The following is a 26,380-nucleotide window of genomic DNA, read 5'->3' as shown; positions in this document are numbered from 1 at the left end:
CACAGTGGCTCACGCCTGTAATCCTAGCACTCTGGGAGGCTGAGGCGGGAGGACTGCTCGAGGTCTGGAGTTCGAAACCAGCCTGAGCAAGAGTGAGACCCCGTCTCTACTATAAATAGAGAGAAATTAAGTGGCCAACTAATGTATATATATAAAAAATTAGCTGGGCATGGTGGCGCATGCCTGTAGTCCCAGCTACCTACTGGGGAGGCTGAGGCAGGAGGATCGCTTGAGCCCAGGAGTTTGAGGTTGCTGTGAGCGAGGCTGACGCCACGGCACTCACTCTAGCCTGGGCAACACAGTGAGACTCTGTCTCAAAAAAAAAAAAAAACAAAAAAGAAAGAAAAGAACATAAGCAGTTTAATTATCAATACTTTCACTTCATGGCCAATACATAATTATTTTTAAATAATAAATTATATAAGATCTATTAAAATAATTCTGAGCCAAAACTAATTCTAAAATACATGAACTGAATCAGCTACTCATCTGTCTGCATGGCAACTCTGAGGAGCAGTAGACAGTGTGGCCTGGCAGAATCCAGTGTATTTACAGACTTCTTAAAGGACATTACACAACTGTTAAAATGAGCTATTTATCCCATTCTAATCAAAAAATGATAAAACATGAAGCATGCTTCTTTCTATTTGTAAGTTAAAATGTATATAAATGTGGCCTACCATCATATAAAAAAAACACGAAATATCACTTGATGTCCATTACGAATTGCTTATAGTCACTTTATAAAAGTGCTTATAGTCACTATATACACTTTTCATTGTAACCACATTAAATACATGTGGAATTTTGCAAGAACACAAAGTCTAGAAGAATGTATCCCAGTTAATCTTCAAGTATCGGATCTGTGACATTAACATAACCAAAGTCAAGGCCTTGACCCCTTGTGCTTGACAGCCGCCTTTTGGGAGAGATGCCAACAGTGAATGGTTTCAAGCAAAATTTGGCAAAAACAAGGAAAACAGCCAAGTAGCTGAGCACAGGTTAGTCTCAGGGGTGTCTTCCTTTTCATCCTTGTTAGTATTCTCTGAGTGCCATCACTCTGCCACCTCTCACTTCTGCATCAGGCAGAACCCCAATAGGAGACCTCCTAATTGTAACACTGCCTCTAGTTGGGAATATCGAACACAAACCTTCACAATTTAGCTGGCAGATGGACATCCCAACTGCACTGAATTGCTTTCATTTGCTGTCTTCATGTCAAAAAGAAAAACATGCTATGGATATAGACAGACTATTTTTGCTAACTACTAAAGGGATTTTAAATAATTCTATAGACTTCTTAGCTCTAAATGACTCTTCACTGATGAGTGACAGATTATAAAACTAATATGACTCTGGTTCAGGCCTTTAGAGTAAATTTCCCAGTTGATGAAAATGGGCATATTATGAATATTCTCATCATTAAGTACACTCATAACCACTTATACACAGTTGTTGTAAAGTCATAAGAACCTCTAAACGATACACCAATGACTTATTGGCTCTTGTCTAGCTCCAAAAGTTTAAAAAAGATTGGCCCTTTTCCTTCTATCAAAAGACACTGGGTTTTAGCTGATGTCAGTCTTGCAAAGCAGGTTTTGTGACAGGTGACTGCAGAACTTGTTTCTCTTGATGCTACTTTGTGCAATGAAGAAACTCTCAACACAAGGTAGGGTGAGGCAGCAAGTGGGAAAACTGCCAGGGCAATTTTCAACTTCTGATGTCCTTAACTTCTGTGTATATGATCCACTTCACCAACTAGGGCTATAGATTTACATGGAATAAAACTAAAGCACTACATTCTCTGATCCATTGCTAGGAGCAAACACAATACAGAAGAAGCCCTCAAGGCAGGTGCCCTAGAAAGCCTCCACGTGCCCCACAGCACCTGGCACTTTCCTGTGCTTGCTTATCTGCCTGTCTGGCTCCCTTATCAGAACCTCAGAGACAGGAGGCCTGGCCACCTTGGGCATCGCAGAGCTAGCTGACTGCAGCCAGGCCTCGGGCATTCAAACCTGGACACTCTCATCACCAGGTGCTTGTTCAAGCATCTGGACAAGCTTGAAATGGCTCTGTGCCTTACCGCGCTTTCCTCTGTCTAACAGGGTAACAGCCCTGACTTCCTCAAGGGTTGGTAGGTGGTGTGAACTAAAATCCTCAACCCCTACCGGCTGACTGAATGGACCCCCTCCTGGCCAGAGGAATATTCAAGGGCAAAGTTGCCTGCCAGGAGGAGGGAGGTCAGACAGGCCTTATCATGCCCCCCTCCCTTCTTGGAGACTTCCTTTGTAACCTATTAACAGGCCTGAGGGTATGCAAGACAAACCTGCAGGCCTTCTATTTGCAACAAATGGTGGCTTACCTCTGGTAAACAGTTTATGTTAAAACATTCCACCTCTTTAGACAAAGCTTCATGTCTTTAGCCAATTACGATCTAAAGAATCTTTAAACCCACCTATAACCTGTAAGCCCCCCCCCCCTTCAAGATGGCCCTCCTTTTTGGGCCAAACCAATGTATACCTCCCACACATTGATTGATGGCTTTACCCATAACCCTTGTCTCTAAAATGTATAAAACCCAAACTGTAACCCAGCCACAGCGAGTCCACTTGCCCAAGGCCTCTTGGCAGTGGCTCCGGGTCATGGTCCTCAAATTTGGCTCAGAATAAATCTCTTTAAAATTATTTTGCAGACTTGGCTTTTTTTTCCGTCGACAGTGGACTATACAAGTTAATGCTAATAAAACACTCGGAATAATGCCTGGCATGGAACAAGCAATATGCTATGTAAGAATTTGTTTAATTAAATCAATATTTGTAGAATAAAAGGTTTTCTTTTAAAAGGAAAAACATGATCATACTTTAAGCTATCTTTTAATTAAACTATCTGAATTCTGTATGGTTAAAAGACTATATTCTATTAAGAGTCACAAGGCAATATATGTAACCTAAACATTTGTGTCCCCATAAATTTCTGAAATAAAAAAGAAAAGAAAAAGAACAGCAACAAAGAGCCACTTGTTCGGCTTCTCACAAGAGAGATTATGGGCTTCTCAGTTGTTTTCCAGGGAAAGACCATAAAATAGTCAACTTTAGAACCATTTAGAAACAATGAAACAACTGCATTTTCTCTTAAGGCTGAACTTATAAGGCCTTCACATTTTGCATACATACTATCTTAAAAAAATTTCTACAGAGATGGATAATTTTTCTTATTCATTAGAACCTCAATATAGTACTGCATGTTTTTCAAAATGTTTTCCCATGCAGTATCTTATGTGATTCTTACCAAAATGTTCTAAGTTTTACAAACAAGGATTGTTCCCATCCTACACCTGAGAAAACTACGATCCCATGACTGGTAGAAAGAAGAAGCAGATCTAGGAATTTTATAACCAAATGTTCTTCCTATTAAAGCACACAGTCATGGATCAGCTGGCTGCTCTAAAACAAACAAGGAAAATACTTTTGAAAACTACCCAAATGAACAATTGTTTACTCTAGACTGGCTCTAGAACACAATTAAGTACCATTATCTCTCACAATGAAACCCTGCCACACAATTTTTTTCTTGATCTAGTTTAAGACCCAAGAGCCATTACACATACAAAACAGCTTCCAGGGCATGAGGGATAAATTACAGATAAATAAGACATTAACGGATTCAAACAAAACAAAACAAAGTTCAACAAATGATACTATCATAAGTGCTTTGGGACCCCTCCAGCCTTAGAAGGAAGGCAGGCTCCACAGCTCGATAAAACCACTTGCTCAGTTCTAAAATACACACAAGTAGGTGGGAAGAAATTCAGATCACACAGCCCTTAAGAAACTATTCTTAGAACCTGGGTAGTTCTACCTGCCAGGCCTCTAGGAATTAGGGGAATATTTAGCCTTAAAAACTAGATGAATTTTAACTCTGTTGCTCCCTTTTCTTGTTCTGTATTAATCATCTAACATATATGTTACCATGAAACAGTAACAGGAGAGAATGTTTAATAAGGAAATTTATTTTTATAAGTAAAATGATTTACATTCATTATCTGAAAAGTTGAGAAAAGAGCTATAAGAGGTAGTAGGCTTTGGAAATAGATGCCTCAATGTGATACTTTAAGGATAAAAAATAACAACCAAAATTAAAAGCAACCCAGAGCCCAGAGAAAGAGATCTTAAGCCTTGACCTAACCTCTTGCAGAACACACAAGCAACTACATAAAAGAGGCAAGCATCTCATATCTGCTTTACCGCTCAGCACAAAGGGCAAACCTACCTTAAATATTTAGAATAATTTAATTGTACAAGGTATTTTAGAGATTTAAAATTTAGCCTGAGATGACCTTCTCTGATTTTATTTAATGCTAAAATTTCAAGGTAATTTAATATAACTATAACAATTCAAGTAATTACTTCCAGAGTTAAGAAAAACAGAAACAATACTGTTGGAAAACCAAAAAAGTACAAATATGAAATATATATATAATAAAGAAAAAAAAGATGACAAGTAAACATGGGAAACTGTTAAGAAGGAAAGAAAACAAGTTTATCTGAAGGACAATGCACCCTAAAAACATCACATATTGCTTCAAGACATTAGTGTCTTATTACAAAACTGTCCCACTGCAAATTAACTTGCAATCTTTGGGAGCCAGTCTGCATGAACCTTCAACTACAGTTTTAGGATAAGGATGACTCAGTCACCAATAAAGTAGTTTACAGAGGGTCTGATAAACAACTGTATATTCATTTTATACTGCCTCTGGTGGCCCATATAGACATCTAAAAGATCAAATCCAATTTAAATTTAAAACACACTCAACTTCAATAGCAAGGTACAGAACAATGTGTATGGTATGCTAGCATTTTTGTAAAAATGGTGGTGGGGAATACATGTATGGAAGTGGTTTGCATATGCTGAAAGTCTCTAGAAGAATTAACAAGAAACTATTAATAATAGCTTGTCTTTTGGCGAGTGGGATAGCAGTAGGAAGATAGAGCCGGGATTAGAAGACCTCTCACACCTATCCTTACACACGTTTTGAAGTTTATATTGCATACTGAAGTACCCAATCAAGAAAATTAATTTAAAAACCATTAATCTAAAGACCTCATGTTTGAAACTACCAACCATGCAGGTCATGTAAATGAAAAACTGATGGTTTTAACAACATATTTCACAGCTTTGAGAAAACTGGTCTCGAAAATTTGAAACATTTTTTCCTCTACAATTTGATCTGGCAATAAATAAATCTCTCATCTATCTTTCCAGATTAAGTCTCAACCAAGGGCCAAGGTCACACATGTAAATAAAATCCACTAGAAAGAGAAGCTTTTAAGAAAGCAATTCCTTTTCCCCAGCAAGCAGTCACAGAAAGAGAGCCTTGTTAATTAGATTACAACCAATAATCCCATTAAAAAATACCTTTTCTAGCTTACTAATTCTTGTCAAGGAAATAATTCTCTACCAATAAAAAACAAGTAAACAACTCATGTTCACATTAGACTAAAGGAAAGTGGGAGACTGATCTGAGCTTATTTCTTTGATCTTGCCATCAAGTCTTAGAACTGTGTCAGAATATCTGCTTTCCAACTTTGGGCTGAAACTAATGAGCTGTGTGGCTGTGAGAAAGACACTTAACCTCTCTGGGCTTTCTCTTCCTCTTCTGAATAGGTGGAATGATGGAATACTAGATTTTTAAGATCCCTTCCAAGCTGCAGGATCTCAGGCACTAACTCTTCTCATCTGTTTCCAAAACAAATAATGGAACTAACCACCAAACTAGCTAAGGAATAAAAAAGGTGCTTCCTTACATTAAAAAACAAACAAACAAAACTTTTAAAGCAAAAAACCACAAAAAGATCCAGAAATAGAAATAAGGATAGAAGACAACATATTTCCCTTGCTCTACTTTCTGCACACTCTGACATTTTGTAAGCCAGATGTTATTTCCAGCAATATATTGTTTGAACAATTTTTTAGTGACATTTTCAGAAACAAAAAATAATATACACTTAATAAAACAACCATAAAATGACAGGGTCTTTCTCCTTTGATGACTGAGTTAGGGAGTTCACAGTATTTGAAATCATATACTCATCGAATATTTACTTATTCACACACAAGGAAATCAATGATCCTTCCTTTTCATTCCAGAAAGAAACAAAACTACATAGCTTATCCCATCCTCCTCTTGAAATCTGTTCTGGACTTTCCACCTGGCACATGGTTGCCTAGTTAAAGCTGTTTCCCAGGCTTCTTTGTGGCCAGTCACTGCCTGGGGTTACAATCTCATCAATGGGCTGTGGGTGGGACCATTAAATGCCACTTCCCCTGCATTCTGTGGATGCAAGACACAGTGTGTGATGCCACCTCCCTTCATAAAGGGCACTGTTGCTCTGCATTTCTGGTCCCCATATGTGACCCCCACACATGCAAACAAGGAGAGTGCCCACAGACACTAAGGCAACAAGGTGGGAAGATCCCAGTCCCGAAATGACTATGTGTGAGCAGAGCCACTCACACTGAACCCTTTACCTTGCAGCTGTTAGGCACAACAGAAACAAACTGTCTTCTCACACCACTGCCCCTTGGGGCACATGCAACAGCACCTCTGCCTTCACCCTCCTGGTGTGGCATAGCTTTGAGGGCTCCTTTGCTCCCTTCTCCACAAGTCCCACTCAATCTCAGACCAAGGCATTTCCCACCAGCAGTTCCCAACCACAAAATGTTCTAGAAAGTTAGTAAGAAATCACACATATCACCTTAACACCACAACTAAGTAAGGATATGTTTTCTAAGGTGTTTTGAAATAAAATTAAATCTTAATCCTTGAAAGTAATAGCATGAAAAAGAACACAACAAAACTTACCAAACGTGCCATAAAATCCTCTAGGTCCACAAGTCCCCACGCCATACTTCTTCAGAGATGCTAAAGCTGCAGCCTTTATTAAAGTAAAAAAAAATACTTCAGTAATTTATCTTTAAGAGTACAAAACTGGCATTTCCTATTCTTCAACCTACATAGCTCCTTTCTCCTTCCTTTACTTTTCTTCCTTTCTTAGGACTATGATAATTCTAACAGGATATAAAGAAAAGACATATGTAAAGATTTAGTATATGACTTAAAATATGGAAAAATTATATTAGCTTGATTCTGAAAATCTGGTTAACTTTTCTGCCTTTGTGGGACTAAGTATCTCCTGAAAAATGCTTATTAGCCTACAATCTCAACAGGAAACAGAGCAATTTCCCAGACATTTTCCCAACTGTTACTCAGGTCTGGCTTATTCAGTTCTTTGGCTCTCACACAACACTAAGCCAGATTAGACACTCTTGCCTCCCTCTGTGTAGGTCCAGGTCACAAGTCTGTTGGACAAAGAGTAATGGAAAACACTTACATAGACCCTTTCTGATATTCTGCACTAGTCTTCTATGTCCAGTTTCTTAAGTTAGTAATGTCATCTGTCCATGTCAACATTTTGTGCTACTTACCTTAACCCTAGGGTTATCCAACAATCCAAGAAAATTAAATGAGGCAAAGTTTACACATTCCTTTCCATTCACTACAATGTTGTGGCTTGGAGGGCTAGGCAAAAGAGACAAAGAGAGGTACATTTTAACACACATTTATGTTACACATTATTGTATCACCCTAGTGGCAGGCATGACACAATGGTGTTGTCATTCTACACATTGGCATCCTGGTTTTCTCCTTTATTTCTTGTTTTTAAGAAGTCAAATTAGAGAATGGTACATTAAAAACCAGATACTTTCCCACTAATTTTATTTTTAATAAGCTACCTTGTATGATTTAAATAAAAAGAAAACGACCTAGAATTCCAAGATAGCAGAATGGCAGATCTTTGCTTTGGCTTTAAAACTCACTTGAGAAAGAAGTTGCTAAACATTTTAGAAAAAATATGGAATAAGAGAAACAGGGCAGAAATATAAAATGATCAAGATTAAAGGCAAGAATGGGCAGAGTGAGTTACAATCTTACAGTTATGTGGTTTAAAATAAATGTTATCTATAGGTAGTCACTAAAAGAATAAGTGAGATATGTTCCCAATTTCTAAAGTTAACGCTGGAATGCTATTTAAGAGGTACCCCCACCCTCTGGGGCTGGCGCTGGGGGGAGACCAAGGATGGCCAGCTGCACAGGAGCTGGGTCTGAGCATAGCTGAAGCAGGGGAAGGGGCTTCCAAGGAGACAACCTGTGAAGCCTTCTGCTGACATCTATTCAAGCCATACTTCACAAGCCCAGGGTCAAAATACAGGTCACAACCGGCCTACTTTAACCAATGGAAACAAAAAGACAAAATAGAACAGAATAGAAAATATGAGAAACATCACACAGGGTGAGGGAAAGAACTACGTACTGTGCTGCTCTGTGTACTGGGTGGCTCCATAAAATGCACCGCAGCCAGAGACAATAGAGAAACACTGTTTTCATCAATACCTTTTAACAGAATTAGTAATCCATGAGCAAAGTAACACAAGATGCTGGGAAACCAGGGGAGGAAAAGAATGACAATTTGAAGTAAATTCACAAAAGCTGATCAACTCACATAAAAGGCAAGAAGACTTAGTGAAAAAAACGTGGGTTGTGAAGTCAGTTAGGGAGACCTCACTGCATTACAGCTGCTGATGACTTCAGAAGCAAGGATGTCACCTGGTCTCTGTGATCCTCAGTTTCTTCATCTATAAGTAGGGGGAGAATCTACCTCTCCTCTCAGGTAATTGTCGTAAAAGTGCTTGGTCCATAAGAGGCACACTCTACATATTTTTTTCCTTCTTTCCTGGGGCTTCAAGGGCTTCTCTTTCAATTCCAACATCACTTACCTCCTCAACCACCATGACTCTGAATCCATCATGTTATTTAGTTTCCTACTTCTCAGGGTTTAAGTTTCCTAAGTTCCCCCTGATTACAGAGGTATTTGGCAGTCACAAAAAGATGAGAAAACAAAACACCTAGGTAGACACACCTTGTAATAAAAGTTGCTGCTGTGAAAGTTGAGACCACTATATACAAATTGTAACACACAGGAACAAAACTATCAAGAATAAGTACATTTAGAGCCCCTTACCACAACCCAAAAGCTGTCAGGAAACAGCATGATGTGATGCAGGGATGCTATTTCTGTCTAGCAATTGGAGTAGGGAAGGAACAAAGTTTCCAATGAGAACACCTGTGCCTCATGCAGGCTAACAGTGATAAGTCACACTGGGCACTTGATACAGGAATCCTAGAGCCTAAAATTCTATAGGGTAGGTCCCAGAAGCAAGTAAAACCAACCAGAAAGACAACTCCATCATCAAGGCCTAACAGGACTCAAAGGAGGGAAAAGGAAACCCTTCTCAATCAAAAACCACACTACCACTACATGTGAGAGTCAGCAAGCAAAACATGCAGAAGGACCTACTTCTGAGAACTTGAGACACTGGAACGTTAGAAAGTGCTGAAGATCAAAAGCATAAACATAAGAAAAGTTTAAAGAACTATTAAGAAAAAGACAGGGAGATCTGTAAAATAACCAAATATAACTTCCAGAAACAAAATCTAAGAGTCAATCCAAGACATAGATTAAATACCCAATCAGACACAGCACAAAAATGAAAGGACTGAGAAAATTACAAAGAGATGTCAAAATATGAAATAGTGCATAATGGACACAGAGGATATAAAGAAAAGGTTGGGGCATCAAACAGAGGTTCTAGAAGAATGGAGGAAAAAAAGTGAGAGAATGTTTGAAGAGATAGCTAAAAAATTCCCAGATTTCATACAAGCCAGGAATCTGTAGACTGAAGAGGAAAAGTGAATCCCAAGCAGGATAAATATGAATTACAGGAAGACATACTATAGTGAAACTGCAGAATTCTGAAGATAAAGAGAAGTGTAAACGCCACCAGAAAAACAAAAGATGGACAACAACCGGACTATCACTAGTCTCATCAGAACAGACACCAGAACACAATGAAAGAATTTTCCAAGGGCTGCAGGGAAAATAACTATACACCTAGAAACCATTATCCACTGTCACTCAAGGAGGTAAAATAAAAACATTCTCACTAAGAGATTATCTTCTACAAATCCCTACTGACGGATCTGATAAAGAATATACATTAGAAAAAGGAATTTTAAACCCAAAGAAGTTGCATGGATAAAGCAATAAATATCCAAAGATCAGTGGAGACATTGGTAAATAGGTAAAGAAATGGTGATTTACAAAAATAATAATCTTGGGGATAAAAATAAAGGGAACTCAAATACCAAACTAGGATATCATAAAAGGTAATGTGGGGAGGGAGAATCACTGAAGTAGGAGTCTAGTAAGTCCCTATACTAAGGAGGAAAGAAATATTTATTAAAATTTAGACAAGAAATACTCATGTTGATTATGATGGGAAGGGAGGAATGAAGAAAACGCAATCAAGAAAACTTGATCAAGTAGACAAGAAGGAAAAAAAATGAAAAAGTCAGTCTTGTATCTAGAAAAAAAGATGATAGGAATAGTGTAAGACATTTTTTTCCTAGGTATTATCCTTAAGGTAACAGGGAGTGCCATACAGTGTTCTCAGTCCCCTGTATCACTGTGTACTCCTGCAATCACACTCAGCACAGATCAACAGTTGCCAACTCAACATGTATCTCCTATTCCTACAATACCCTGGAACAAAAGACCATGCCTGTCAGTTGCTCTTGCAACTAGGTGTGGCCAACACTGCCTTAACCAAGCTTACAAAGCTGGAAGGGGCCTCTTTTCTGCCCATTTGCCTGTCATCCTGTCTTAAGGTGACTCATGAGAGGAAGCCACATGCCTCAAGGGCAGAGCAACAGGATAGTAACCTGTATCCCTGACCATCTGTGGAGCTGCCTCTCTCCACACTTGCACATGTGGACAAACAAACTCCTACTTTGCTTAAGTCATATAAGTTTGGAATTCCTAATATATGCAACTTAACCCAATCCTAACTAGTTACAACTTCAGCCAGAACTGATCTCTATTAATGCTACTTCTAGGTGTTTTGAAGAATTCAGGGTTTTTGTTTTGTTTTGTTTTTAAAGAGAGGTGAAATAATTTGACACAGATATAGTACATATGTTCATTTATAGTACATATTCCTGGGAGTGGGACTTCACAATGCAAGCACTATGTACGCAGGTAAACAAACCTTTTAAAGACCACAACAAAAAGCAATACTGCAAGGGGTCAAATGTAGGAATCACAAATACTGAATGGATATTTGAGGCTTGGGTAAATTTTTGAGGGACAGCAACATATACTCATTTAAAAAGTTATGAATTTCAAGTATTCAGATAGAAGTGAAAATGAGAGACTTTGAAAAATATAAATTTTTCAAAAAAGTGATTCTACTGATGAATGTGGTGCCCAAAAATCTCTATAAAGAATGAGAATAAAATTACTGCACAGGGTAAGGGAAAAAGCAGTATTTTTGAATATATTATTTGTACAATGTGATTTTAAATATATATTTGCAATTAAATTAATACATTAAATAAGATTATTTCTGGCTAATATTTCTTATATACCCCTTTAAGTTTATATAACAAAGTGGCCAAAAAATGGTTTTAAATCTTACTGGGAAAATTGTGAATCACCTTACATTTCAGCAGATATTAGTGTTAATTATACAAATAAGTTGGTAATCATGATAAATGTAAACAGATTAAACTTTTCAGTTTAAAATGAAGATACTAAGATTGGCTTTTTAAATTCAATTATGCACGAAAGAAACAACTACACATAAGGGCACAGTAAAACTGAACACTGAATTAATCATATGCTAACTATGTATCACAAAAGCTGGTATACCTATACTGCTATGAGACAAATGGACTTTCAGGTAAAAAGTATTATTAGAGATAAGAAAGGTCATTTATAATGCCAAAAGGAACATTCAAAAAGATGTAAAAATGTGAGTCCACATATATCTAATAACAACCTTTCAAACTAAAAAACACAGAATAAATCCACACAGTGGGTAATACTGATCTCTCTTTTTCATTTATATATCAAACAAATAGAAAATGGCTAAGACTGTGAACTATTTGAACAATAATTAAAATGCTTGATGCAACAGACATAAGAGACCCTGAAATAAAACAAATATAGAATATACATTTTTGTGATAAATCCATGAAATATTTGTAAAAATTTACAATGAAGTGAGAAATAAAGCAAGTCTCAAAACAGTACTAGCATCATTCATAAAAGGTATCATCTGGAGTATGTTTTCTGACCACCTGGAAATAAATTTTAAATCATTGAGAAACAGCTCAAAGAAAACATTATGCTTTGGTCAAAGAAAATAATCAAAATAAAAATTAGAAATATTTAAATCCCAATAACACATTTAAAGTATAGGCTTTAGCTAGAACAGTACTTAGAAGGGAATTTAAAGTCTTAAACACAGATACAAAAGTTCATTACCTCTTACACACAATTTTTAAAGTTTGCAACAAATTAATTTGGCAGCAAAACCTGTCCTAAACTGATATGAAACTGCTTATTGCTTTTGTTTACCCCACTGAATGAAATATCCATATGGCATGCTGCCCCAGACGTCATGAGAGCAATTCTGTAATAAGGAATATATACTTCATTATCCTCTAAAATCTAATAAACTCTGAATTCCGAATTGTACCCTTAGGGTTTTTGGAAAAAAGATGTTGAATCACTATTAGAAAAGATTAAAAATGCATAAATGTTCAATGTGGAAAAAGAACAGAATAAACCTAAAAGATATGGAAGTTAAATAACAAAGCATGATTTAATTTCAGAAAATATACTTAATGAAAGAAAGAAAAAATCATGTGATGATCTTAATAGATGCAGAAATGACATTTGATAATGTTCACTATCTGTTTATAAATTAAAACTCTTAGAAAACTAGGATTAGAGGGGAATGATCTCAAATTGATAAGACTATACACCTAAAACTTAGATAGTAAGTGGGAAACAATGGAGGCATCCCTTTAAGAATAAGAACAAAACAAGGATGCTTGGTATCTTTTTACTGTTCAGCATTCTATTATACTGAAGGCCACACTGGTACTCTAAGGCCAAAAATATAAATATACAAACAAACATACACATGGCTGAGAAGAGTCACATTATTGTTATCTGCAGTGCTATGATCATGTTACATAAAAAAACTCAACAGAATCAACAAACTATCCAAATTAGTAGTAATAAAGATAATAAAATACAAAATACTTATAATATTAAAAAATATAAAGACAGAAATAAATAAATGATAAGATGTTATGATATTCATTTGAAGGGATGGCTCAACATTTTAAAGATATTACACTGTGCCAAAATAAACTATAAAGTCCTTGCAATCACAATTAAAATTCCTTTAGGATTTCTAATGGAGCTCTACAAACTTCAATGATTACATAGAAGGATAAAAGTTCATAAATGGCTAACTGAATTTAGAAATAGGGAGGAGGGTGCTTTATAAGAAAAAAGCAAATATCATAAACCCCTGTTAACAATAGGTTTGCTACTGGTGCAGGTAGACAAATACAATGAAAGAATCCAGAACACAAGAGGACTGTGTATACATGTTACCTGGAGAAGGACGGCAGGTGTCTCATTAAACTACTAGCTTATACAGAATTTTTTTTCAATGAGTAAAGTGGAACAGCCACATACAAACGTGAATTCCAGACATATCAAAAACCTTAAAGATATTTTAGAAAAGATAACAGAAGAAAATATATAAGTATATCTTTGTGACCTTGGGATAGGAAATGATTTCTTAAGTCTCCAAACACATAAATCATAAGGCCAAATTTAATATTTGACCACGTCAAAATTAAGAAATCTGGTTTAACGAAATATACCAAAGACAAAGTTAACAGGTGGGTGATAGAGAAGAGACTGATTATATTTCATTGAACCTAAGATGTCAACAATTATATTTTATCTACCACTAACAAGAAAAATACTGCTAATTAAAATGTAACCGTGTTTGCCTATCATGTAGAATTTTTTATCTTTTTTTTTTTTATAATTTTATATTTGTGGGGGGAGGGAAAGAGGTGGGGGAAGAGACAGGATAAATGCTTATTTGTAGAAAGAAATTCAAGTAAGAGCCAAGTCAAAAGTTTGCCCATGTCTTTAGCACTGGCTGGCTGGTCAACACAAATCTCCCTGTCTAGTTAGTGAGGGGAGCTGCAGGCATGAGCTTGGCTGTCAGGGTCCATTGAAATCTTCCAGTTGATTTACCTTGATTCTATTTTCACCTAGCAACTGATGTTTTGAGGCTGTTTCCCAATTAGACTTTCCTCTCTGGCAAATATATATGCTGGCCCAGCCACACAAGTATTCCACTCTTGTCAGTAATCTTTCTCAAAACAAATTAGTAAATGGATAAATAGAAAACACCAAAATTCTATAGAATGGTTATAAGAATAGATTCTGAAGCCAGATAGCTTGGGTTCAAATCTTGGTTCTAGTATATTTCAGCATTTTGACCGCAGGCATGTCATTTAACCTCTATGCCTCAGTTTATCTGTAAAATGGAAATAATTATATCTATTTTAAGGGACTTAAAGGATTGTGGTGGGAATTAAATGAGCTAATATATGTAAAGTACTAGAACGATGTGTGGCACATGGTGAGAGTAATGTTTTCAGGCAGCAGTGAAAAGAAGCAAAGAGAGAGAGAGAGACAGAGAGAGAGAGTGTGGGGCCAAACAACATGGCTTTATTGAGAGCTCCCAGATGAGGTTCATGAGTCCCAAGGGGGGGCAAGAAGCCACGTTTGTAAATGGGGAAGGCTTTTATACCATTTTAAGTGGGCTGAGGACTTTTGATGGGAAGAGCTGGGGTGACCTTTGGTGGTCATTGAGAAATAGGAGGGGCTGTCTGTATTTACAAATTCAAGAACCAAAAACTTTCTTATCTGGGTGGATATCCAGGTGGTGTTGTTCTCAGTGGGGCCTGGCAGTTGTCCTTGGCAGGTCCGCCTATCATGTAGAATTTTTTATTTAGTTTAGTTTTAGTTTTAATGAAAGGGTCTATTAGGCTTTCTTAGACATAGATTTCTGTCATACTACCTGTGTACTTAGGAAAAGGAAAATATATTAATAATAAGATAAATCAATCAAGATATTCCTAAATTCTCTGTACCCGAGTTTTGTCTCTCTCCATCAGCATCTCAGTCATCAGCATCATGGGCATTCATGCTATATTCTCCCTGCTTTCAGGAGCATTCTGGCATTGCTTAAAAGGATGCTCCACTATCACCTCTGAGATGATCTGACATGTTACTGTCACTGGAACTTTCCTATTGGACTAACCTTGCAGTTTGGATTAACCTTGCAGTTTCATCTTTCCCCAGTCAAACCAGATTTCTAGAAAGTAAGCTGCTACTATCCAAAGGCAACAGGAAACAGATGAAAAGACCTTCAAAACCTTGTCATAGCAGCCTGTGTTCACCTGCTCAGTGGGTCTGGCCATTTCTCCTATAGTCAGCTGCCTCACTAACCAGCAGTGCACATACCCCAACTAGAGAGCTAACAGCAAGCCTACCACGACCAAGTTCAGTACACAGGCAACGACAACCACATATTCCAGAGAAACTCAAACATAGGTCCACAAGGGAACATTAACCACAGGATTCTTTGCAACAGTGGGAAATGGGGGCAGCTTAGGTATCCATCATAAGAAAAATGGCTAAGTAAAACATACTGGCTGTACACAACAGAAGGATATGTAGCAGTCAAAAGAACAGAACAAGAAACACATACAGCAACCCCAACTGTTTACCCTGCTTTGATATTTCTTCATACCACTTAATATCAGCTAACATTAAAGCCCCTCACCCAGCTGACAACAACCCATCAGTGACTCTCAGCAGCCATAAGATTCACTCCCTCTTCAGACATCTTAAACTAGGAAAAATGTGTATTAGAACAATGATGGTCCCCAACATTTTTGGCACCAGGGACTTGCTTCATGGAAGACAATTTTCCACAGACTGGGGAGGAGACGGATGGGGGGCCGGGGCGGGGGAGGCGGAGCCCAGGCAGTAATGCGCAGCCATTTACTAATAGGCCAGGGACCAGTATCCAGCCCGTAGCATGGGAGTTGGGGAACACAGTCTTATAATTAATGTAACAGAATATGAAATAAAAAGTTGACTAAGGATTAAAATCTACAAGGTATCTAAAATACTTGCTACTCAAAAGAAAGGCTGGAAATCTAGTAGAAAAATAGGTAAAAGATATGCAGAGGCATTCACAGAAGCAGAAAACCCCAGCAACTAAGTAGGTGAAATGATGCCCAATAAGAGAAATGCAAAATAAAACAATGTTATTATACTAAACAGGGATGTGTGAGGGCTGGAAACCCTATACTAACCCAGGGGAGCATATATGACATAGAAAAGTCCTACAGAAAGATTAAGTAGGCATATATCAATACCCATTCTTGGTTCTATATTCCAGAGAAACTCAAACATAGGTCCACAAGGAAACATTAACCACAGGATTCTTTGCAACAGTGGGAAATGGGGGCAGCTTAGGTATCTATCATAAGAAAAATGGCTAAGTAAAACATACTGGCTGTACACAACAGAAGGATATGCAGCAGTCAAAAGAACTGAACAAGAAACACATACAGCAACCCCAACTGTTTATCCTGCTTTAACATTTCTTCATACCACTTAATATCAGCTAACATTAAAAATCACTTTGACTTCTGATCTCTTCTGAAAACACAATGTGAAAGCCCACAGAAATGCCTACAAAGTTTAAAGATCTAAACTTACCCAGAGCAGCAGAAGATAGACAAAATGTTGGAAAATGGAAAGCAAATGGACAAGTTGTATTTGATAAGTCAAAGAGGATCAGAGAGAAAGCTGAGCCTAGGCTGGAAGTAAAAGCCTAGCAGCACCTCAGGAAAAATGTTTCAAAACTGGGGCACCAGCTCCTTTTAAACACGCAAGAATGGGAGGGGCTAACAACAGGAGAATTGGCTGGGTACCTGCACAAGAGGCAGTCATTCCCTCAGATCCCCTCTCACACCCTGAAGACAGGCTAGAGAAGTGCTCTCCGGAAAGGCTGGATATAAATTAAAACTTCAAAGGACGAGTAGGGCAAAACTGACATTCTGAAGATGAAAAGTAAGTGTGAATTATATAATGAATAGTGAGACTCTGAGCCTCCTCCCTCCCACTTAGCTCCGATGCTGGAAACCAGCTTTTTGTCACCAAAGTAGCACACTAAAGTATTCTTCTCTTGGGAAACTGAAAGCCAAGAGAATATAAACTATAAATACTAGCTTGGGGTCCCCCCAGATAAACAAACAGGACCCTGTCTGATGATCCTAACATGAAGCCCACCAGTCAAGAAGCTCAGTCTATCCTTACCAACCACCCCATAGCAACTAAATGTGGCGATGAATGCGTTAATTAACTTGATTAATCAATCAATTAATTAACTTGATTCTGGTAATCATTTCATAATGTATGCATATATTAAATCATAACATTGTATATCTTAAATACGTATATTTTTTGTCAATGATACCTCAATAAAACTGGGGGAAAAAAGCCCAGCTCATTTACATAACGCTTCCAATTAGCATTCTAATGTTTCTTTCTTGAAAACAGACAATCCTTACATTTATGGTGAACTGATTTTTAACAAGATAATTCAATAGAGAAATAACAGTTTTTCAACAAATGGTACTAGGACAGCTGGATACCCATTTGCAAAAAGATGAAATCAGACCTCTACCTCACACCACATACAAAAATTAACTCAAAATGAATCATAGATCTAAATGTAAGGGCAAAAGCTACAAATTCCTAGAAGGAAACAAAGGAGTAAATCTTCATAACATTGGATAAAGATTTTTAGATGTGACACAAAAGAACAAGCAACAAAAGGGAAAAACAGATAAACTGGATTTCATTAAAATTAAGAACTTTTAAATTTCAAACATTACTAACAGATGTAAAATAGGTATTTTACTGAGAGGAGTGGCAAGATGGTAGATGTGAAAAACTGCCAGCCACAGTGTCTCTGCAAGACAGACATATTTTAGAAGAAAGGAAAAAAATAAACAGGCAGACAAACATGGATCGGACTAGGTTTGGAAGGAAGGGTGAGTGAAACTATCGGAGATTCCACAGGAAGAAGTTGCAGAGGAGAACTGGAAGGAGAAAGGCCTACAAGAGGCTTGAAGACCAGTGACAAGTATAGGTGGAGCAGTTAAATTTCCTTTCCCTTGGATCTTGGACTTCTGATGGGCTCCTGAGTGGTTGGAGAAACCTGCCAACATCAGCCCAGAGACCTGCTCCAGACTGCAAGTCTCAGAGAGCCCCACTCCCCCACACAGACTTTTTGGCTGAGTGGGGCCATTTCATTCCCTCCCTGACAGCTTTGCCCAGAAGCAGAGAACAGATCTTTGACCCCTGCTAACAGCATTTGTGGAGCCTGAAGGCAGGCTTACCCAACCCAGCTCTGCTCAGACTCATTCCCCCACCTGTCCCCATTGAGGTGGAGAATAAAGACACACCTGGAAGTCCCAGGGCACCACCCACAGCATGAGACACAAGAGTGCCTCTCCACAGGAAAAAGAGCTGGTTACAGGACCCAAAAACAACACTGTAGCCTGCTCCTCCCAGCAAGTGCCACCTACTGACAGAGAGGTCATTAGGCATACCCTTTTACTGCATCAAATGACTCATCACAAAGGGTGTGGTTGAGTCTCACCCACAAACACCTACTGGCTCAAAGACTAAACAGGGCGTGTCATTATCCAAATGAAAATCTAAAGGTAAGAAGCCACAGCTGATGCAGATGGGAAGGAGTTAGCGAGAAAGAACTCTGGAAGTATGAAGAATCAAACGAAAATCACATTCCCAAAGGGGTACACCAGCTCTCTAGCAATGGACATCAGCCAAATTCAGAACACTAAAATGGATCAAGGTGGCAGATGAGAAACACTGCCAGACAGAGTGTCTCTGCAGAAACAACAGATTCTAGCAGAAATTCGAAGAAAGAAGCAAGAAGACGAGCATACATCGGATGAGGGTCGGAAGGAGGGGTACTTGAAACCATGGGAGGCTTCCCGGGAGGAGGTTGCGGAGGAGAACTGGACACAGAGACCTTCAGAGCACCCTGAAGAACAGCGGCAAAGGTAGGTAGAGCGATTAACTCTCCCCTCCTTTGCATCTTGGACTACTGGTGGGTGCCCCAGTGGGTGGAAAGTCCTGTGGACATCAGCCCAGAGACAGCTACCACCAGTGAGTGGTAAGCCTTAGCGGATGCGACACCAGGCTCCCAACTCCCGCAGAGCACATCCCTGTGCACAGACCCGAGCCACAGGGCAAGTGCCATATTGCCTCCTTCTCCCCTCCCCCAAACCTATCCGCGGCTGCCGAGAGAGACAATATAGCCACTAGCTGGAGGCACCTCCGGGGAATGGGACCTTCCCTTTTGGGGCCCTACAGCAGACTGAGGGGAACTCAGATGGTGAGCTCCCTACCCGCCAGCCCTCCAAGGTGCTGCTGGTGCGGTGATCCCAGGACAATGGGGCAGACCCTGAGGCTGAGAGACATAGACCCAGCATGGGCTCCTGGTGGGTGAATTGAGATTGGCACTCCTCTCCCTGGTGGGGATATAGTTTGAACTCTGGGACCCAGAGGTCAGACCTGCAGACCAGATCCCGTGCACCCAGGTCTTACATTACCCGGGACACAGAAGGGATATATGCAAACAGCCCACTGAGGTGTGTGTACCTTCAGAGGCAGATCAGCTTCCTAGAGGGCAACCCTCCTCCCAAAGGGAGGCTGTGTGCCCAACACAGGTGGCGTTCCTGCCCAGGGAACCTCCCGGGTGGCAGCACAGCCAAGGGAGGCCTGGTGGCATGAGATCTGGCCTGCTGGCAGAGGCCCAGGAGTAGCTGTGGAGTTGGAGAGGATGGAAAGAAGCCAGGCCCGCTCCAAACTGCGGGTCTCAGACAGCCCCACCCCCACACACAGGCTTTCTGAATGAGTGGGACCATTCCAGCCCCTCCTTGGCAGCTTTCCCTGGAAGCAGAAAACAGAACTTTGACCCCTGCTAAGACACTGGTGGTGCCTGAGGGCAGGCTTACCCAATTCAGCCCGGCCCAGACTCACTCCCAGACCAGCCCTCACTGAGAGGGAGAAAAGGACACACCTGGAAGCCCCAGAGCTTCACCGACCACCTGAGGCACTAGAGGGCCTCTCTAGAAGAACAAGAGCTGGTCGAAGGGAAAAAAACAACAGCATAACCTGTTCCTTCAAGCAAGCGCCCCCTACTGACAAGGAGGACACCACATACACCTTCTTGATGGCACCTACTGACTCATTATACAGGGAGTGGTCGAATCTCACCCACAGATACCACCTACCGGCTCAGACACTAAACAAGGCGTGTGAATACCCAAATGAAAACTTAAAGGAAAGAAGCAACAACTGATCAACATGAGAAGAAATCAGCGAAGGAACTCCGGAAATATGAAGAACCAATGGAAACCACACCCACACAGAGGAGCATCAGCCCCTTAGAAATGGACACCAACCAAAATGATAGAAGAGGAATTCCGAATGTGGATTATAAGAAAATTCAACGACTTGCAAGAACAACTCAATAACCAACAGAAAGAAACCACAAAAAGCCTCCAGGACCTGGAAGAAAAGTTCACTAAAGAAATTCATACAATGAAGAAAAGTTTAACTGAACTCCTGGAAATGAAGAATCAATTCAGGGTACTACAAAATTCAATGGAAAGTGTCAAGAACAGAGTAGATCAAACAGAAGAAAGAATCTCAGAGATTGAATATAACACCTTCCAATTAAATAAATCAGTCACAGAGATAGAGCAGAGAAACAAGAGAAAAGAGCAAAGCCTCCAAGAGATGTGGGATTATGTGAAGAAACCTAAAGTGAAGGTCACAGGGTTACCAGAAGGGGAAGAAGACAAGACTCAAGGATTGGACACGCTATTTGAAAATATAATAGAGGAAAATTTCCTAGGCCTTGCTAAAAATCTCGATATACAAATTCAAGAAGCACAGAGGACCCCTGGGAGATTCAAATGGTAAGACATCACGACATGCAGTCATCAGACTGACCAAAATATCAACTAAAGAGGCCCTTCTAAGAGCCGTAAGACGAAAGAAGCAAGTAACATACAAAGTAAAGCCAATTCGAATAACACCAGACTTCTCTACTGAAACATACAAGCAAGGAGAGATGGGGGCCCTATTCTCATTCTCCTGAAACAGAACAATGCACAGCCTAGAATCTTATTCCCTGTAAAACTAAGTTTTGTATATGAAGGAGAAATCAAGACATTCTCAAAAAGCAAAGACCAAGGGAATTCACCAAGACAAGACCAGCCCTTCAAGAAGTACTCAAAACAGTGTTACCCATGGATCAGCACAATAAACACTCACGAATGTAAATCTACTCAAAGCTAAAGATCAAAGCCCAGAAACTACAATGGCTCAAGAGAGAAAGCAAAGCAACAAAGTTCAACCCAACATAATGAACAGAAATCTCCCCTACCTATCAGTTATCTCAATAAATGTGAATGGCTTGAACTCCTCACTCAAGAGACATAGGCGGGCCAAATGGATAAAAAAACACAAGCCAAGTATCTGCTCCCTTCAGGAAACACATCTAACCTGCAAGGATGCAATTAGACTAAAGGTAAAGGGGTGGAGAACGATATTTCAAGCAAATGGAAGCCAAAAGAAAGCTGGCATGGCAGTGCTGATTACAGATAACTTAGTCTTTAAATCAACAGAAGTAATAAAAGACAAAGAAGGTCACTATATAATGGTGAAGGGTACAGTTAAACAAGAAGACATAACAATTCTAAATATATATGCACGCAACCTTGGTGCACCCAGATTCATAAATCAAACTCTACTTGATCAAACAAATGGATAAACAACAACACCATAACAGTTGGAGATTTTAACACCCTACTGACAGCACAGGACAGATCCTCCAAACAGATAATCAACAAAGAAATAATGGACTTAAACAGAACCCTAGAACAAATGGTCCTGACTGACATTTACAGGACATTCTAACCCAAAACCACTGAATATACATTTTTCTCATCAGCTCATGGGTCATTCTCCAAGATTGACCATATCCTAGGACACAAAGCACATCTCAAACAATTTAAAAAAATTGAAATTATACCATGTTATCTTTTCAGATTATAATGGAATAAAATGTAGAAATCAATCCTAACAGGAATTCTCATTTCTACACAAAGTCATGGAAACTAAACAACCTTCTGCTGAATGATCACTTCATAAATGAGAAAATCAAGATGGAAATCAAAAGATTCTTTGAACTAAACGACAAAGGTGACACAAGTTACCAAAACATGTGGGACATAGCTAAAGCAGGCCTGAGATGAAAGTTTATTTCCATAAATGCCTATATCCAAAAGTTGGAAAGATCACAAATAGACAACCTAATGAATCATCTCAAAGACCTGGAAAAAGAAGAACAGACCAACCCCAAACCCAGCAGAAGAAGTGAAATCAACAAGATCAAATCAGAACTAAATGAAATTGAAAACAGGGAAACTATACAGAAGATTAATAAAACGAAAAGTTGGTTGTTTGAAAAATTAAACAAAATTGACACACCATTGGCTACACTAATGAAAAGCAGAAAAGAAAAATCTCTAATAAGCTCCATCAGGAACAATACAGGAAAAATCACAACTGATGCCACAGAGATACAAGATATAATATATAAATACTACAAAAACCTCTATGCACACAAACTGGAAAATATGGAGGAAATGGACACTTTCTTAGAAATACACAGCCTCCCTAGGCTCAACCAGGAAAAAACAGAATTCCTGAACAAACCAATATCAAGTACTGAAATTGAAAGAGCAATAAAAAACCTTCCTATAAAGAAAAGTCCTGGACCAGATGGTTTCACACCCGAATTTTACCACACCTAAAAAAAAGAACTGGTGCCTATCCTGCAGAAATTATTCCACAACATAGAGAAAGATGGAATTCTCCGCAACACATTTCATGAAGCAAATATAACCCTGATACCAAAACCTGGAAAGGATGCAACAAAAAAAAGAAAACACACCAATATCCCTTATGAATATAGATGCAAAAATTCTCAACAAAATACTAGCCAATCGAATCCAGGTGCTTGTCAAGAAAATAATTCATCACAAACAAGTGGGCTTTATCCCAGGGATACAGAGATGGTTCAACATACAAATCTATAAATGTAATTTACCATATAAACAGAAGCAAAGACAAATAACATATGATCCTCTCAATAGTCACAGAGAAAGCGTTTGACAAACTTCAACACCCTTTGATGGTAAGAATGCTCAACAAAATAGGCATAGACAGGGCTTACCTAAAAATGATACAAGCCATATATGACAAATCCACAGCCAATATCATACTGAATGGGGAAAAATTGAAAGCATTCTCACTTAGAACTAGAACAAGACAAGGTTGCCCACTATCTCCACCTCTGTTCAACACAGTGCTGGAAGTCCTACCTACAGCAATTAGACAAGAGAGCAGAATTAAGGGTATCCAAATGGGAGCAGAAGAGATCAAACTCTCACTCTTTGCTGATGACATGATATTATACCTAGAAAACCCCAAGGATTCAACCATGAGACTCCTTCATCTGATAAATGAATTTGGGAAAGTCTCAGGATACAAAAACAATACACAGAAATCAGAGGCATTCATATAGGCCAACAACAGTAAAAGTGAGAACCAAATCAAAGACTCAATTCCCTTCAAAATAGCAACAAACAAAATAAAGTACTTTGGAATATATTTAACTAAGGAGGTAAAAGACCTCTACATGAAGAACTATGAGACACAGAAGGAGTAAATAGTAGAGGACGTAAGCGATGGAAGAGTATACCATGTTCATGAGTCAGCAGAATCAACAGTGTTAAAATGTCTATACTAGCCAAAGTGACCTACAGAGTCAACGCAATCCCTATCAAAATACCATCATCATTTTTCACAGATATAGAAAAAATAAATTTACGCTTCGTATGGAACCAGAGAAGACCCCGTATAGCAAAATCAATACTAGGCAATAATAACAAAATAGGAGGTATCAATTTACCAGACTTCAAACTATACTACAAGGCTATACGCATTAAAACAGCTTTTTACTGGCACAAGAACAGAAACATTGACCAGTGAACAGAACAGAGAACCCAGATATAAAACCAGCCTCATATAGCCAACTAATCTTCGACAAAGCAGACAAAAACATACACTGGGGAAAAGAATCCTTATTCAATAAATGGTGCTGGGAAAACTGGATAGCCACATGTAGAAGACTCAAACAAGACCCACACTTTTCACCTCTCACAAAAATCAACTCACGCTGGGTAACAGACTTGAATCTTAGGTGTGAAACTATCAGAATTCTAGTGGAAAATGTTGGAAATACTCTTCTAGACATTGGCCTAGGCAAAGAATTTATGAAGAAGACCCCGAAGGCAATCACAACAGCAACAAAAATAAACATATGGGACCTAATGAAATTAAACAGCTTCTGCACATCCAAAGAAACTGTCAAGAGAGCAAACAGACAACCCACAGAATGGGACAAAATTTTTGCAAGCTACACATCTGATAAAGGGCTGATCACTAGAATCTTTTTAGAACTCAGGAAAATCAGCAAGAAAAAAATCAAACAATCCCATCAAAAAATGGGCAAAGGACATGAACAGAAACTTCTCAAAAGAAGATAAAATAATGGCCAAGAAGCATAAGAAAAAATGTTCAACATCTCTAATCATCAGGGAAATGCAAATCAAAACCACAATGAGATAACACTTAACTCCAGTGAGAATGGCCTTTATCAAAAAGTCCCCAAACAACAAATGCTGGCGTGGATGTGGAGAGAGAGGAACACTCCTACACTGCTCTTGGGACTGCAAACTAGTTCAACCTCTGTGGAAAGCAATATGGAGATACCTCAAAGTGATACAAGTAGATCTATCATTTGATCCAGCAATTCCACTACTGAGCATCTACCCAAAAGATCAAATGTCACTTTATGAAACAGACACCTGCCCTCGAATGTTTATAGCGAGACAATTCATAATTGCAAAGCTATGGAAACAACCCAAGTGCCCATTAATTGATGAGTGGATTAATAAAATGTGGTATATGTATAGTATGGATTACTATTCAGCTTTAAGAAACAATGGTAATATAGCACCTATTGTATATTCCTGGATACAGCTGGAACCCATTCTACTAAGTGAAGTATCTCAAGAATAGAAAAACAAGCACCACATGTACTCACCAGCCAATTGGTGTTAACGGATCAACACCTAAGTGGACATATAGGAGTAACATTTATCAAGTGTCGGGAGCGTGGGAGGGGGGAGGAGGGGATGGGTGTATACAACCACAATGAGTAAAGATGTGCAATGTTTTGCGGATGGACATGCTTGAAGCTCTTACTCGAGGGGGGAGAGGGGCATGGGCAATATAAGAAACCTTAACACTTGCACCCCCATAATATGCTAAAAAAAAAAAAGAACACTAAAATGACAGAAGAATTTCAAACATGGATTGTAAGAAAACTCCATGATATGCAAGAAAAAAAAAAGGATAACCAACACAAAGAAACCACAAATAAATCCAGGACTTGGAAGAAAAATCCATGAAAGAAATTGAAATATGAAAAAAAAAAAATACCAAACTCAGAAATGAAGAATTTATTCAAGGAATTACAAAACACAGTGGCAAGGCCGGGCGCTGTGGCTCACGCCTGTAATCCTAGCTCTTGGGAGGCCAAGGCGGGCGGATTGCTCAAGGTCAGGAGTTCAAAACCAGCCTGAGCAAGAGCGAGACCCCGTCTCTACTATAAATAGAAAGAAATTAATTGGCCAACTGATATATATATAAAATTAGCCGGGCATAGTGGCGCATGCCTGTAGTCCCAGCTACTCGGGAGGCTGAGGCAGAAGGATCGCTCGAGCCCAGGAGTTTGAGGTTGCTGTGAGCTAGGCTGACGCCACGGCACTCACTCTAGCCTGGACAACAAAGCGAGACTCTGTCTCAAAAAAAAAAAAAAAAAAAAACACAGTGGCAACCTTCAAGAACAGGGCAGATCAAATAGAAGAAAGAATATCAGGGATTGAAGATAACACCATTTAGTTAAATACGTCAGTCAGACATAGAGCAGAGAAATAAGAGAAAAGAGCAAAGCCTACAAGAAATGTGGGATTATGTGAAGAGGCCTACTGTGAGCATCACAGACATCACAGAGGGTAAAAAAGAAAATCTACAAGAATTGGATAAGCTATTTGAGG

The 26,380-nt window shown here is 38.9% G+C and overlaps 1 protein-coding gene across 1 annotated transcript in view; it reads right to left on the bottom strand.

Annotated features, from left to right (window-relative positions):
- SPTLC1 (serine palmitoyltransferase long chain base subunit 1) overlaps positions 1-26,380 on the bottom strand; it is a 76,074-nt gene that overhangs the window by 37,368 nt on the left and 12,326 nt on the right. Inside the window, exons 4-5 of the mRNA XM_012773836.2 lie at positions 7,489-7,582; positions 6,866-6,938 (exon numbers count right to left, since the gene is read on the bottom strand). Of these exons, the coding sequence (XP_012629290.1) occupies positions 6,866-6,938; positions 7,489-7,582 (167 nt within the window). The remainder of the gene's footprint in view (positions 1-6,865; positions 6,939-7,488; positions 7,583-26,380) is intronic.

This window comes from Microcebus murinus, chromosome 12 (genome assembly GCF_040939455.1).
Source record: "Microcebus murinus isolate Inina chromosome 12, M.murinus_Inina_mat1.0, whole genome shotgun sequence".
Classification (NCBI taxonomy): Eukaryota; Metazoa; Chordata; class Mammalia; order Primates; family Cheirogaleidae; genus Microcebus; species Microcebus murinus.
This window is presented reverse-complemented; position numbering and strand designations above follow the sequence as displayed.